The sequence below is a fragment of the Salvelinus fontinalis genome, chromosome 21 (genome assembly GCF_029448725.1).
Source record: "Salvelinus fontinalis isolate EN_2023a chromosome 21, ASM2944872v1, whole genome shotgun sequence".
Taxonomy (NCBI): Eukaryota; Metazoa; Chordata; class Actinopteri; order Salmoniformes; family Salmonidae; genus Salvelinus; species Salvelinus fontinalis.
In genome coordinates, this window is record NC_074685.1 from 18,467,269 (window position 1) to 18,483,267 (window position 15,999).

The window sequence follows — 15,999 nt, forward strand, 5'->3', positions numbered from 1 at the left end:
ATGGTCTGTATTTCTGACTCTTCGTCTCTCCTCTGCTCTCTCTCCCTGTGTGTCTCCCTCTCTCCCTCTGTGGAGTGAACTGGTGCTGTGTCCTTTGAGGTTTCTTATCGTTGCTATAAAGAGTTTAAAAACATACACACTATGTGGCTGGCTGCTACTGTAACTTCCATTCATTATCTCTCTCGCCACAGAGGACAACAACTGGTACCCAAAAGAAAATATGTTCAGCTTCCAGACTGCTTCTACCACCATGCAGGCGTGAGTACCCAGGCCTCACACACATACACAGAAGCACACACACACACACACATGCACATATACAAACATATAATATTATCAAACAAACATACCATGTAGAGGACCAAACAGTTAGACACACACATATATGTACATAGACTAGTGCACACCCACACACATTCACATACATAATATCTCCCACAACAAGCCACAGTTGTCTACAGTAAGCTAGTTACAGTGAATCAGTGTGACCTTAGGGACAGATGCTTGTGCAGGTGCTAGTCCTGCTAACAACTGAACACCTGTCTCTCTGGGAACACACTGACATCCCAGCTAGCACATTTGGTTCCTTGGAAGATGTGGGAACGTACATTTTTCATTTCCCATTGGCTCTGGGTACTACGTTTCCTGTCTGGTAAAACTGAACGTTTTTTAAACCTTCTGAGAACGGAAGTGAAAATTTTGCCTGATCTGGGAATGAAAATGTTAATGGTAGGTTCTGAGAATGTTTCACTATGGTTCCCTGACAGTTTTCCTGGGAGGTTTTATTCATGTTCTGAGAACATGTTAGCTTAGTTTGGGTTAATTGTTTTAAACTCCAAGCACAGGTAGGACCCATGGAAATGTATTTGCTTAGGCGTTAATTATGAAAACACATTTCTTTTTTTTATTGTGACACAGCATCAGTGAGTTTCAAACCTATGCTCTTCTGTTCTCTATCCTTGGAATTAGTCCACTGCGCCACCAGGATGGAGCTAGCATGCCATCATAAAAATCTGTTTATTTTAGTCTATTCAAATAGACCCCATTTCAAAGGAAACAAGCCCTCATTAAGATCAGGTGTGGCCAATTAGTGGGCGCGGCCAACACACCTGAACACACTTAACAAGATAGAGGATGGAGAGAGTTTTGTTATTTTAACGTTACGAATACTTTCTTGTGTTTTTGTTCTTTAAATAAAACCATGAGAAAACCTGCAGACAAACATTATGCTGATTTGAATCAAAAAACACTCTATTTGTCATAGAGGAACAATATTAATATGAGATGAAAGGCAAGTTCCTAACACGCTAGAGCTCTGTGAGACGTCCACAGTAATAGGGGCATACGTTTTGATCAAGAGAGACATTTAGAAAATACACTAAACATACAAATATATATTTTACAGTTATAAGGTGAAATCTTATAGTTAGTTTGTTTTATAATTTGATTATAAAAAGCATATAAGTATTTAGAAAGCATATAAGTAATTTGAAGCCTTATAAAGTTTTGTTGAATAGGAAATACATCATCAAATATTTCATATTTTAATCATATTTGTACTGGGTACTTGAGCTTGTATCCTCAAAAGGGAGGATCTCAGCAATGTATTCCAAAAAAATACCAGAAAGGTGAGATTTGAACTTTTCTTGGCGTATGCAGCATTACTACTTATTGTTTATGGCCCTCTCATGATAACTAATTACTTTTGGGGATGATGTAGATTACATTTTAGATTACATTCAGTTACATTTAACTGGTTTTAAATAGAACACTGAAGAAAGCTGTAGGAAACGTTATGCTGAAGTACTGAAATTCCAACAGAAGAATGTTGTTTCTTAACATTCTCTGAACTGTCTTGTTTTGCACACTTTGTACAAAATAATAAAATGCAGTACTACAGGATATTTCTTAACGTAGCTCTTTATTAGCTAGCTATAACTGGCATGTTCACGTATCGCCAACCAGGATCAAACTGACCATTTGGGTGGTCTTAACCAATCATAGCACATTATGATATGGCGGTAAAATGCATCCAATTATAATTCAGTATGTTTACACATATGAATATTACATGAACTATTTGAGAACATTCCCAATTTCAAACCAAAACATTACCAAAACTGAAATGTAACCATGTTTGAACTTTTAGGAAATGTCCTGTTAAAGTAATGAAATACCTAAAAAATATTGTCAAGATCCTTAAATGTGCTGAGAATTTTCCAAGGTCAAGCAACTATCCTGCATGTTTCCCAGAATATTGTGGGAAGGTTGTATGCAAAATAACCATAGTAACCACGCTCTCACCAAGATCTAAGAAACATATGGTTCTCAGAACATTATGTGCTAGATGGGATGTCACTGGGACTCAACATCCAGCAAAAAGCAAAAAATAATATCTCTCTCTCTCTCTCTCTCTCTCTCTTTCTATCTCTGTATCCCGTCTCTGTGTCTCTCTCTCTGATAATGCTTCCTCTCTCCTTTAATACACACACGTTGTAATAGTCATGACCTATAGGATGTTAATGTCTTTCTCTCTCTTTCTCTTTCATGCACTTCTTTCTCTGCCCCACTGCAGGATATCGTGAGTATCTTTGACATGTTGAATCTAGCTTCTCTCCTGCTCCTAAACCCCCTTGAACCTTAACCCTATGACCTTTAACTCCATGACCTGTAACCCTTCCCTAGGCTGAGTGTTTCCCTGGGCTGAGTGTTTCCCTGGGCTGAGTGTTTCCCTGGGCTGAGTGTTTCCCTGGGCTGAGTGTTTCCCTAGGCTGAGTGTTTCCCTGGGCTGAGTGTTTCCCTGGGCTGAGTGTTTCCCTGGGCTGAGTGTTTCCCTAGGCTGAGTGTTTCCCTGGGCTGAGTGTTTCCCTGGGCTGAGTGTTTCCCTGGGCTGAGTGTTTCCCTGGGCTGAGTGTTTCCCTAGGCTGAGTGTTTCCCTGGGCTGAGTGTTTCCCTGAGCTGAGTGTTTCCCTAGGCTGAGTGTTTCCCTGGGATGAGTGTTTCCCTAGGCTGAGTGTTTCCCTAGGCTGAGTGTTTCCCTGGGCTGAGTGTTTCCCTGGGCTGAGTGTTTCCCTGGGCTGAGTGTTTCCCTAGGCTGAGTGTTTCCCTGGGCTGAGTGTTTCCCTGGGCTGAGTGTTTCCCTAGGCTGAGTGTTTCCCTGGGCTGAGTGTTTCCCTAGGCTGAGTGTTTCCCTAGGCTGAGTGTTTCCCTGGGCTGAGTGTTTCCCTAGGCTGAGTGTTTCCCTAGGCTGAGTGTTTCCCTGGGCTGAGTGTTTCCCTGGGCTGAGTGTTTCCCTGGGCTGAGTGTTTCCCTGGGCTGAGTGTTTCCCTGGGCTGAGTGTTTCCCTAGGCTGAGTGTTTCCCTGGGCTGAGTGTTTCCCTGGGCTGAGTGTTTCCCTGGGCTGAGTGTTTCCCTAGGCTGAGTGTTTCCCTGGGCTGAGTGTTTCCCTGGGCTGAGTGTTTCCCTAGGCTGAGTGTTTCCCTAGGCTGAGTGTTTCCCTAGGCTGAGTGTTTCCCTGGGCTGAGTGTTTCCCTGGGCTGAGTGTTTCCCTGGGCTGAGTGTTTCCCTGGGCTGAGTGTTTCCCTGGGCTGAGTGTTTCCCTAGGCTGAGTGTTTCCCTGGGCTGAGTGTTTCCCTGGGCTGAGTGTTTCCCTGGGCTGAGTTTTTCCCTGGGCTGAGTGTTTCCCTGGGCTGAGTGTTTCCCTGGGCTGAGTGAAACAGTCCTAACCATGTCCTAACCCACTACAACCCAGACATAGCCGTTGTAGTTAGCTGAACCCCTATGCAAAACAAACCCATACCCTGACTGAACCCTTCACTAATCCACTGCAACTGACTGCAACTGAGCCTTTAGCCAACCCCAAAACCAAGCCATGGAAAAGGGCCTCTGTGTGCTGAGCCGTCCTGAGCCCTGTCACTGCAGCTAAACTTAGCTCTAATCCACACTGCAAGAAGACCCTGGGGCGACTGGCACAGACAGACAGCTAATAACCCATACCCAGTCGCAAGATGCAGACTGATCTGGCTGCAGCACTGTTCTCCCTCACCTCTGGCTGCTTGATACCTCCAACTAACCCACATGATCAACTCTTCAGCTAAACCCCAGCTGGCCCTAACTTCTGATGCTAACCTCCTTAACTAACTCAAACAAAGAGACAGCATCCCAAATCCCGATGATGCAAACCTAGCCGTTACAGCAACATCCCCCAGAGTACTGTAGCTAAACCCTGCCAATACCCCCGCCTCTCTTCCTCCTGCGCTATATCTCTCACCTCGTGCTAAGCCAGCATTCTCCCTCTCATCCTTTCATTCTGTGCCACGTCCCGGCAGGGCTTTCCGGGGATTTGTGCAGAGAAAGAGGAGAGAGAGGGAGCTGGATTCGGCTGAAGTCATCCAGAGGTACCTACTGTGTTCCTGGCTGGTCAGGGTGTGCTGCTGTGCTCCAGTACTCTCTGACTCTCCCCATCCATTATCCATAGAATAGATTTAGACTCCCAGGAGGGGTAGAAAATAGCATGAGGCACCATGACGTTATTACTATAAGTGAGAGAAAAAAGTATCTAAATTGTAATATTGGGATGCAGACTCTATGTAATACATTTAAACTCTACATCTGCCAGGGTATTGTTTATTTTTCTTAAGCTCATAACCATGTGTGTATGGTGTATATTGTTGTTTCAAAGTAGATTTGTTTAGCACTACCTAGAAACACTCTGTGTGACCCTGATTTAGCCCACTGCAGTAAAAGGTTAACCCTAATTTGCTCCAAAGGCATTGAATACATTTCACTGCACCTATCCAGTGTATGTGACAATGAAACATATCTCTCATTTATTCCATTACAATGAGCCCATCCTCCTACAGCTCCTCACACCAACCTCCTCTGGTGAGGTCGTACAATAGTATGGAACCTAGCTAGCTCAGCGCTAACGTAGCTAAAAACTTACGATGAGCTTGGCTACTGTATATGAGGCATAGTTAGTGATGCAAACCAGGCTAACTGGACAGGTGACTTTGGGAGTGAACCCATTACCCTGGCAGAGTCGGTCAGATGGGCAGACGAATGAACGGACAGATGTTTTCCCACAATGCCAGGTTGCTGCAGTAAAAGGTCACTGTGGCACAAAGCTGATTAATGGAGGAGCAACACACCCCCATCCCCTCTGTCTGGACATGGAGAGGTGGAGAGAGATGGAGAGGAGGAGAGGTAGAGAGAGAGGGAGGAGGAGCAGAGAGGAGATGGGGAAGAGAGGGGGAGACAGAGGGAACGTGAGGTGGGGAGAGGAGAGTGGAGAGATGGGAAAAGAGAGGGAGGGCCAGGGTGCATTGGAGCAACCTACAGCACACAAGACTCCCAATCAGAGTATACACAGAGGGAGAGAGAATGAGGGAGAAAAAGGATAGATAGCGCCGGAGGAGCATCGGATCGGCCCTCAGCGCCTGAGCAGCATAGAGAGATAGACGAAGGGAGATAAAAAGGGAACAGAGGTAGAGAGGGGACAATGGAGAGAGAGGGAGTAAATGAGAGGTAGGAAGAGAGGGAGAGGAGAGCCGGTGACTCATCCCCAGCTGGCTGAGTGGGCGGAGGGGTGTTTTCTCCTTCTCTTTCATCCTCTCATTAGCCGATGACCTGCTGCATGTCTCCTCTGTGGGCATGCAGGGAAAAAGAGGAGAGGAGAGCTGGTCCCTGTTCTCCATTCTATCAGCTCACACTCACGCCATCCGTCACGCAACGATAGTGATGAGGCTTGCTCTTTTTTAGGGTTGAGGGGTTAGGGAGGGGTTAGGGAATGTTTGAAAAAGCACTGTTTTAATCACGATATAAAACGAGTCTGATCCCTCTCTCTCTCTCTCTCACACTCTCTCTCTCTCTCTCTGTCATCCTCATGTCTCACACTTCTCCACCCATACGCGGTAGCAATGTTTGACCCTGTCTTCATTAGACGTATTGTTGCCCTGGTGAACAATCACAAGGCATGCTGAAGAGATGAAGGGAGGAGAGGAAATGTTTATTTATTAGAAAATAGCTATTATACAGAATGAATGGCATGAATAAGGAACGACAGGCAGGCAGTTAAGAGGGGGAAACAGACAGAGCACACAATGATATTGGTTGTTAATGAAATGTCACTCAAAGCTATGAAGAGGCGTAACACTTTAAGCTGGTCCATGAAGAAGGCTTCTGTATTTTTCTCTTTGATCTGGGCCAGGTATTCCCCAAACTGGGGTACGCATCAGGGGTACGCCAAATAAGAATGTGATTCATGTCCTTTTTTTTATACAACATTAATTCTTCACATTTTCAAACAGTCCATTTAGTAAGGCCCGCGTCCATAGAGACACATACCAGCTCTACTGGTAGTACTGCTACTACCAGCAGTACTACACCTGCACCTGTCGGCGACACAATTTGTTCTGCTTCCACGAGCACATCCAATGCTAACATCAGTAATTCTACATTTGTTGTTAGCCCAGCTAGCATGGACACTGATAGTTGTGAATCTGATGCAGCCAAAGAGCTACTGCCCCCTTACCTGGGAAAGCACCGAACAACAGACAGGGACGTTGGACCATCGAAGAGACGCAAATACGATGAGACCTACATTGATTTGGGGTTCACTTATATTGGGAGTATTGCCTTTCCTCAGCCACAGTGTGTTATATGTGCAAAAGTACTATCTCACAACTCAATGAAACCTTCACTCTTACGCAGACACTTTAGAAACAAAACATACCAATTGGAAAAATAAGCCACAGGAGTTTTTGGAGCGAGAATTAAGACGACTTTCGAGTAGTAAGACATGTATAAAACCAACAGATACCATTAATAAGAAGGGCTAGAAGCGTCTTATATGGTGAGCTACCGAGTGGCTAGGACAGGCAAGCTCCATACTATTGTGGATGACTTAATTCTTCCTGCTGCCGTGGATATGGCTGGGACAATGCTGAGAGAAAAGGCCAACAAAAACTATACAGACAATGCCTTCATCAAACAACACTGTTTCACGACGCATCAGTGACATGGCAGGAGATGTTTTGAAACAATTACTGCTTTGCATACAAGCCAGTGAATTCTATGCATTACAGCTGGATGAGTCAACAGACGAATGGACTTCGGTGGTCAAGATATGTTGGTATCTGTTCTGATGGCGCCAAAGCCATGACAGAGAGACATAGTGGAGTGGTAATGCGCATGTAAGCAGTTGCTCCCGAAGCCACTTGGGTACACTGCAGCATCCACTGAGAGGCTCTTGCTGCCAAGGGAATGCCTGACAGCTTGAAAGACGTTATGGACACTACAGTGAAAATGGTTAACTTTGTTAAAGCAAGGCCCCTGAACTCTCGTGTATTTTCTGCATTATGCAATGATATGGGCAGCGACCATGTAACGCTTTTACAACATAAAGAAGTGCGCTGGTTATCAAGCGGCAAAGTATTGACATGTTTTTTTGAATTGAGAGACGAGCTTAAAGTTTTCTTTACTGAGCATAATTTTCACTTGTCTGACCTCTTGCATGATGACGAGTTTCTCACACGACTGGCCTATCTGGGTGATGTTTTTTCTCACCTGAATGATCTGAATCTAGGATTACGGGGATTCTCCGCAACTATCTTCAATGTGCGTGACAAAATTGAGGCTATGATTAAGAAGTTGGAGCTCTTCTCTGTCTTCATTAACAAGGACAACACACAGGTCTTTCCATCATTGTATGATTTTTTGTGTGTAAATGAACTCAAGTTTACAGACAATGTCAAATGTGATATAGCGAAGCACCTGAGTGAGTTGGGTGCGCAATTACGCAGGTACTTTCCTGAAGCACATGACACAAACAACTGGATTCATTATCCCTTTCATGCCCTGCCTCCAATCCACTTACCGATATCTGAACAAGAGAGCCTCATCGAAATTTCAACAAGCGGTTCTGTGAAATTGAATTTAATCAGAAGCTACTGCCAGATTTCTGGATTAGGCTGCGCTCAGAGTATCCTGTCTTGGCAAATCGTGCTGTTAAGACACTGATGCCCTTTGCAACCACGTACCTATGTAAGAGTGGATTCTCGGCCCTCACTAGCATGAAAACTAAATACAGGCACAGACTGTGTGTGGAAAATGATTTAAGACTGAGACTCTCTGCAATACAACCCAACCCAAAATCATTTTCCACACACAGTCTGTGCCTGTATTTAGCATCCTTTCAAGCACACCCTTCTCATTAACCTGTGGTGAGTTATTCACAATTTTCGATGAAAAAATAAGGTTTTATATGTAAGATGGCTAAAAAGAGCAAAATGATTGATTATTATTATATTATTATTTGTGCTCCGGTCCTATAAGAGCTCTTTGTCCCTTCCCACGAGCCAGGTTGTGACAAAAACACACTCATTCTTATGTTTAATAAATGTATTGTATAATGTGTGGTTGGCAGGCTTACAATGATGGCAAAAAACAACATTTGAAAGTGCGCTGACCCTGGTGCTAGAGGGGGTACGCACCTGGAGATTGAATGTTTGAAGGGGTACGGGACTATAGCAAGTTTGGAAACCACTGATCTAGACTACTGGTTCAAACATCTCTAGTCAGAAACATCTGACAAAGGGCAGTGGTGTTACATGTAGCAACAGGTACATATATACGGTTATGTAGTAGCAGGTACATATATACGGTTATGTAGTAGCAGGTACATATATACGGTTATGTAGCAGCAGGTAGATATATACGGTTATGTAGTAGCAGGTACATATATACGGTTATGTAGTAGCAGGTACATATATACGGTTATGTAGTAGCAGGTACATATATACGGTTATGTAGTAGCAGGTACATATATACGGTTATGTAGTAGCAGGTACATATATACGGTTATGTAGTAGCAGGGACATATATACGGTTATGTAGCAGCAGGTACATATATACGGTTATGTAGTAGCAGGTACATATATACAGTTATGTAGTAGCAGGTACATATATACGGTTATGTAGCAGCAGGTACATATATATATGGTTATGTAGTAGCAGGTACATATATACGGTTATGTAGTAGCAGGCACATATATACGGTTATGTAGTAGCAGGTACATATATACGGTTATGTAGCAGCAGGTACATATATACGGTTATGTAGTAGCAGGTACATATATACGGTTATGTAGTAGCAGGTACATATATACGGTTATGTAGTAGCAGGTACATATATACGGTTATGTAGTAGCAGGTACATATATACGGTTATGTAGTAGCAGGTACATATATACGGTTATGTAGTAGCAGGTACATATATACGGTTATGTAGTAGCAGGTACATATATACGGTTATGTAGTAGCAGGTACATATATACGGTTATGTAGTAGTAGTAGCAGGTACATATATACGGTTATGTAGTAGCAGGTATATATATACGGTTATGTAGTAGCAGGTACATATATACGGTTATGTAGTAGCAGGTACATATATACGGTTATGTAGTAGCAGGTACATACATACGGTTATGTAGTAGCAGGTACATATATACGGTTATGTAGTAGCAGGTACAAATATACGGTTATGTAGTAGCAGGTACATATATACAGTTATGTAGTAGCAGGTACATATATACGGTTATGTAGTAGCAGGTACATATATACGGTTATGTAGTAGCAGGTAGATATATACGGTTATGTAGTAGCAGGTACATATATATACGGTTATGTAGTAGCAGGTACATATATACGGTTATGTAGTAGCAGGTAGATATATACGGTTATGTAGTAGCAGGTACATATATATACGGTTATGTAGTAGCAGGTACATATATACAGTTATGTAGCAGCAGTTGAATGGTCCAATGTTACTTAAAACACTTATCTGACAGACCTAAATTATGAAATAATTTCTTAAATCTTTAATTTAAAAAATGTTGTGCACGTCTCTGTCACACTTTTTATCTTATTGGTTACGTCACAAATGGCACCCTATTCCCTACGTATATACTGCACTACTTTCCACAGTGCTCTGGTCAAAAGAAGTACACTATGTAGGGTGCCATTTGGGTCACATACACTCTCTTTCCCTTATTAACTCACTTCCTCCTCGAAATGATTATTCCCTTCTTTTCTTCCTCCTCCTCCTCCTCCCTCTCTCCCCATCTCATCTCCTCATGCCCAATCTGCCCACAGGAACTTCCGGAAGCATCTTAGAATGGTGGGCAGCAGGAGAATGAAGGCACAGAGTGAGTCACAGTGTTACTGTGTGCTGTGTGTTCTCCCAACATGTCCTCCCCCCATCAGTGGTTTTGTTGTCTTTGTGTTTATGCATGGCCCTGTGTGTGATGTGCCCTATCTCTATGTATATTGGTGTGTGGCATGCCGTTGTGCACCGATGAATGTGTGTGTGTTGGCACACGTTTGATGAACCTACAGTGTGTGTGTTATTGCTGGTGTTGAGGCGTAGTCGATGCTGGATATGCTAATCGTTAAGCTAACGAATGAAATATCTCCCCAGTCTCTCATTGGTGAGGCTGGGTTTGTTGCACCTAGCCAAAACTCATCCACCCAGTGTGTCCTCTGGAGAGGAGTTGAAGTTTTCGGGGATGGTACCTGTGTGTGTGTGTGTGTGTGTGTGTGTGTGTGTGTGTGTGTGTGTGTGTGTGTGTGTGTGTGTGTGTGTGTGTGTGTGTGTGTGTGTGTGTGTGTGTGTGTGTGTGTGTGTGTGTGTGTGTGTGTGTGTGAGCGTACGTGTGCATACATGATTGTGTGTGTGTACAATGAACCGTGTGTTGGGTGTTCGGTGTGTGTGTGTTCAGGGTGTATGTGTTCAGGGTGTGTCTGTTCAGGGTGTGTGTGTTCAGGGTGTGTGTGTTCAGGGTGTGTCTGTTCAGGGTGTATGTGTTCAGGGTGTGTGTGTTCAGGGTGTGTGTGTTCAGGGTGTGTCTGTATGTGTTCAGGGTGTGTCTGTATGTGTTCAGGGTGTGTGTGTTCAGGGTGTATGTGTTCAGGGTGTATGTGTTCAGGGTGTGTCTGTTCAGGGTGTGTCTGTTCAGGGTGTGTCTGTTCAGGGTGTGTGTGTTCAGGGTGTGTCTGTTCAGGGTGTGTGTGTTCAGGGTGTATGTGTTCAGGGTGTGTGTGTTCAGGGTGTGTGTGTCCAGGGTGTGTGTGTCCAGGGTGTGTGTGTTCAGGGTGTGTGTGTCCAGGGTGTGTGTGTTCAGGGTGTGTGTGTTCAGGGTGTGTGTTTTCAGGGTGTGTGTGTTCAGGGTGTGTGTATGGTGCGTGGGTGTGTGACTCTCTCTCCCCACCTTCGCTAGCATTTGCCGAGCGTAGAGCGAAGAGTTTCAACCGCTCCTGGAGTGACCCCACCCCTGTCAAGAATGACTCTTCACATGACCCCAGAGACAGTGAGTCAATACAGTCACACACATTAATAGACACACTCACTAAGACACACACAAACAGGCACAAACATTACTATACATTCCAGCCATTCAGGGGATGCAAACTAGTCACCTTTTGGCAAAATTCGCCATTTTGAATCCAAAATAGGTGACCTATGTCATTCGTGTAGATCTGATGAGAAGGTTTTGAAAAGTCTTTCTCACTTTTTCAATACAGTGGATAAAAGGGGTATGCCAGGTGTACACTCTGGCTGAAAGAGATCAATTATGCCTACAAAGGGTATCATGCTCTGCTGGCACATTGTAGAACAGATGTCCACAGGCAGAAAGTGTACAATGTAATAATGTGCAGTGTAACCCAAATATATTGTTTTTGTTGTGTTGAACTTGACAGTAATAGATATGTGAGGGTGATTGTCATTATTTTTACTCATTGAACGTTATTTTTGTACACATGTAGCCTTGTGCACTTGATCGATGTCTACTATAGTGGCCACTATAATAGAGCAAAAATAGAATGCCTGTTTGTTTCATTCTATTTCTACTTTAAGATGTTTTTTCCCCCAAGTGCAATATTTATATTTGTGTGTTCACAAGCTTTCTTTTATAAAGGCTGTCATGGTAACAAGCGTTCTATTATAAAGGCTGTCATGGTAACAAGCGTTATATTATAAAGGCCGTCATGGTAACAAGCGTTCTATTATAAAGGCTGTCATGGTAACAGAAGTTCTATTATAAAGTCTGTCATGGTAACAAGCGTTAAATTATAAAGTCTGTCATGGTAACAAGCGTTCTATTATAAAGGCTGTCATGGTAACAAGCGTTCTATTATAAAGGCTGTCATGGTAACAAGCATTCTACTATAAAGGCTGTTATGGTAACAAGCATTCTATTATAAAGTCTGTCATGGTAACAAGCATTCTATTATAATGGCTGTCATGGTAACAAGCGTTCTATTATAAAGGCTGTCATGGTAACAAGCGTTCTATTATAAAGGCGGTCATGGTAACAAGCGTTCTATTATAAAGGCTGTGATGGTAACAAGCGTTCTTTTATAAAGGCTGTCATGGTGATAAAATAATTTATAAGGTTACAGATAATGATTAAATAATTCTACCCGGAAACATAACCATTAGGGAGTATAGGTTATGGAGCATATATAAGGAATAATACAAATATTAGACATAAGTCCAACTGGACTGGGGAAGAGAGGAATGCATGTGTGTGCCTAAAGAAAACACAGAGGACAATTAAACTGTGTTTCAACCAACCCGGCTAGAACTCTGAGAAATTGTGATAGGACAGGGAGTACCCCTCCAGGTTTCCCTAATCTGGGGGAATGGAACTCTCGGCTGGGTAGTGATAAACAGTGGTGAGAACTCTGGAGAAGAAGATAGCTCTCCTAATGTTTGTGTGCATGTGTGTGCGTAAGTGAGAAGAATGGTATAAAAGGAATGTCTTTGTATATGAACTGCAGAGCTCTCGTGAATAAACATTGATTTGACTATTGTGAGCTGGGAATTCTGTCTGTTTCATTTAAACCAGAACTTTACAAACTCTGGTTTGCAGACCGATTAGAATAATTGAAATGTATGAACATTGATAATAAAATTCCATATCACATGGTAACAAGCGTTCTATTATAAATGCTGTCATGGCTAACTGCAATATTAGTGGGGGGTTTTCTCAAGATTTGAGTGTAGTAAAGTCTAGTCAACAATTAACATTGGATTGCTTTCTTTACATTTTTTTGCTTTGAGTTAGGTTCACATGAACCACTTTTTATTTTACACACAGAGACTGATCATATAGATCATATTCTTTGTTGTTTAATTAGTTAAAACCTGCATTTCCTCCTAGCAGGGATTTATTGCATTTTTCAGTGCAACAAAAAAAAAGTGTCACCTTTTTGGACCCTCAGCAGTTTGCATCCCTGGCCATTACAATGAGCCCTTCCTCCTTTAGCTCCTCCCAGCAGACTCCACTAACACACACACACACACACACACACACACACACACACACACACACACACACACACACACACACACACACACACACACACACACACACACACACACACACACACACACACACACTCACATACAGACAAACACACTTATACACTCACACACTAATCGGCTGTCCCTGCTGTTGACTCTGACCCTGTCTGTCTGTCTCCTTCTGACCGTGGTTCTGTCTCCAAATTTGTGATGCTCTCTCTCTTTCTCTGTGAGTATTTGTCTCAAATGGTGTGGGAGTGTGTCAAGCGCCGGTCTGGGAGTGTGTGTGTATACACACTGTATGTTTATATGTCTGCATGTCTTTTTCTCTGTAGTCTCTTGAATGTTTTTCAATGTTTGTGTGTTTGTTTCTGTTTTTCCATCTACTTTGTGCCTCTGCGTCTCTCACGGTCTGATGATTGAGGTTACTGTTTATGACACTGAAATGGCACCAGGTATATTTGTGTCTTGAAACGTTCTTCTTCTCTGACAGCCCAGTGTGTTTTTTTTGGCACAAGCTGATGATCTACCCTGTCACCTTTCCCATTCTCTTTCTTACCTCTGCTTTCCTCTTTGACTAGACTATTTTCCTTTCTTTTTTTCTTCATTTTCTTCCAACTATTCCTCTGGATGGTTGTTATTCTCTGTCACTTCACCTCTGTCTTTCTTTGTCCCTCACTGTCACTTTCTACTACCACCTTTCTCACTCCCTGCCACTCTCTCTCCCTCCATCTGCCTTTCTCGTTCTTTCTCTATTATTCCATTGCTTGCTTTCTCTCTGTCCATCTCTTCCCCTCATCTCCCTCCCCCCTCTCTTACGCCATGTCTCCCGTCTTCTCATCCAATCTTTCTCCCGTCTCCTCCCCAGCTCTCTCTCTAACGGTGTGCCTGCTCTCTTTGTTGGGGGATAGGTGGGGACCTGCCAGCCTCGTGTGGGACTCTGGATGAGGGGGAGCGCGAGGACCTAGACTGGGAGGAAGAGAGGGAGATGGAGAGACTGGCCTGTGAGGGAGATGACTTCATCCCACCCAAAATTATGGTGAGGGACTAGGGTTGAACAATTCTTCTAACTTTCTCAAAGTTCCCAGGTTTACCCAATGAGGACTGGCTGCATGTGAGCATGTTTACTGTGTTGGAATGTCACGGCAGTCGTGATTCTTTAAGATATGAATGAAAATAGGAGATTAACAAGAAGCTAACAGCCTACAGGAGAGGCAGCAGAATCTGGAGGATGCTCATCTTCTGTCAGGTGATACAGGGAGAAAGTTGAGAGAGAAAGAAAGGGGAAGAGAGAGAGATGACAATGATTATGAAAGAACAAAAGAAAATGTGTTTTATGCTGAATTCTGTAATTCCCAGTGGAAAGATTAGTGACATAACAACATATCATATCAATTAGTGACATAACTCTGGAGGTCGAGGAGATAATTGTGTTTTTCTCTCAATGGAATCCTGCCATGTTATGTGAGTGCCAAGTAGTACTCAAATGTACTCAAAAGACCTTATATAAATCAATGGGCAACTTTTTGATCCTTAACTGATTGAAATAAAATGGAATTGAATTGAAGTGGAATCCTGTTTGATACCAGTACATACGCTGAGTGTACAAAACATTAGGAACATCTGCTCTTTTCATGACAGGTGACCAGGTGAATCAAGGTGAACTCTATGATCATTGATGTCACTTGTTAAATCCATTTCAATCAGTAGAGATGAAGTGGAGGAGACAGGTTCAAGGAGTTTTAGGCCTTGAGACAATTGAGACATGGATTGTGTATGTGTGGCATTCAGAGGGTGAATGTGTAAGACAACATATTTAAGTGCACACCGGTCTGAGTGTGTCAAGAACTGCAATGCTGCTGGGATTTTCACGCTCAACAGTTTCCTGTGTGTATCAAGAATGGTCCACCCCCCAAAGGACATCCAGACAACTTGACACCACTGTGGGAAGCATTGGAGTCAACATGGGACAGCATCCCTGTGGAACGCTTTTGACACCTTGTAGAGTCCATGCCCTAATGAATTGAGGCTGTTCTGAGGGCAAAAAGGGGTGCAACTTAATATTAGGAAAGTGTTCCTAATGTTTTATACACTCAGTGTACAATGCATCTTGGCTACGCAGACAGACTAGTGTGAATAATGAATGTTCAGGTCCCTACAGGCCGGTTGACAGACAGAACACAGCAGAGTGAATGGGACACTCCTTTCTCTTCGTCTCTCTTCTTTCTCCATCTCTCACTCTCAGCTGATCTCCTCCAAAGTCCCCAAGGCAGAGTACATTCCCACCATCATCCGCAGGGATGACCCCTCAATCATCCCCATCCTCTATGTGAGTGGCTTTCTCTCGCACGCACACACCGTCACCCTGTTCTCTATGTGCCTGTATGCACAGGTGATAATACATCAGTTATCATGTATAATATTCAGTGAAGGATATTGACTTTATAATCTCTGTCTCTCCAGGACCATGAACATGCTACGTTTGATGATATCCTCGGTAGGTAAACTGCCCTTTATGCGACTTTGTCTGTTAGTTCTCTTAAAATCTTCATCCCAAATGGCAGTATATTCCCTATATAGCGCACTACTTTTGACCAGTCCTATAGGCCCAATAGGCCCTGCACTATTTAGTT

The 15,999-nt window shown here is 43.2% G+C and overlaps 1 protein-coding gene across 1 annotated transcript in view; it reads left to right on the forward strand.

Moving 5' to 3' along the window:
- The window catches only part of nsmfa (NMDA receptor synaptonuclear signaling and neuronal migration factor a), a 53,554-nt gene that overhangs the window by 22,646 nt on the left and 14,909 nt on the right, over positions 1-15,999 (forward strand). Inside the window, exons 4-11 of the mRNA XM_055874171.1 lie at positions 192-258; positions 2,576-2,581; positions 4,329-4,397; positions 10,153-10,205; positions 11,277-11,366; positions 14,278-14,405; positions 15,612-15,695; positions 15,830-15,863. Coding sequence (XP_055730146.1) covers positions 192-258; positions 2,576-2,581; positions 4,329-4,397; positions 10,153-10,205; positions 11,277-11,366; positions 14,278-14,405; positions 15,612-15,695; positions 15,830-15,863 — 531 coding nt within the window. The remainder of the gene's footprint in view (positions 1-191; positions 259-2,575; positions 2,582-4,328; positions 4,398-10,152; positions 10,206-11,276; positions 11,367-14,277; positions 14,406-15,611; positions 15,696-15,829; positions 15,864-15,999) is intronic.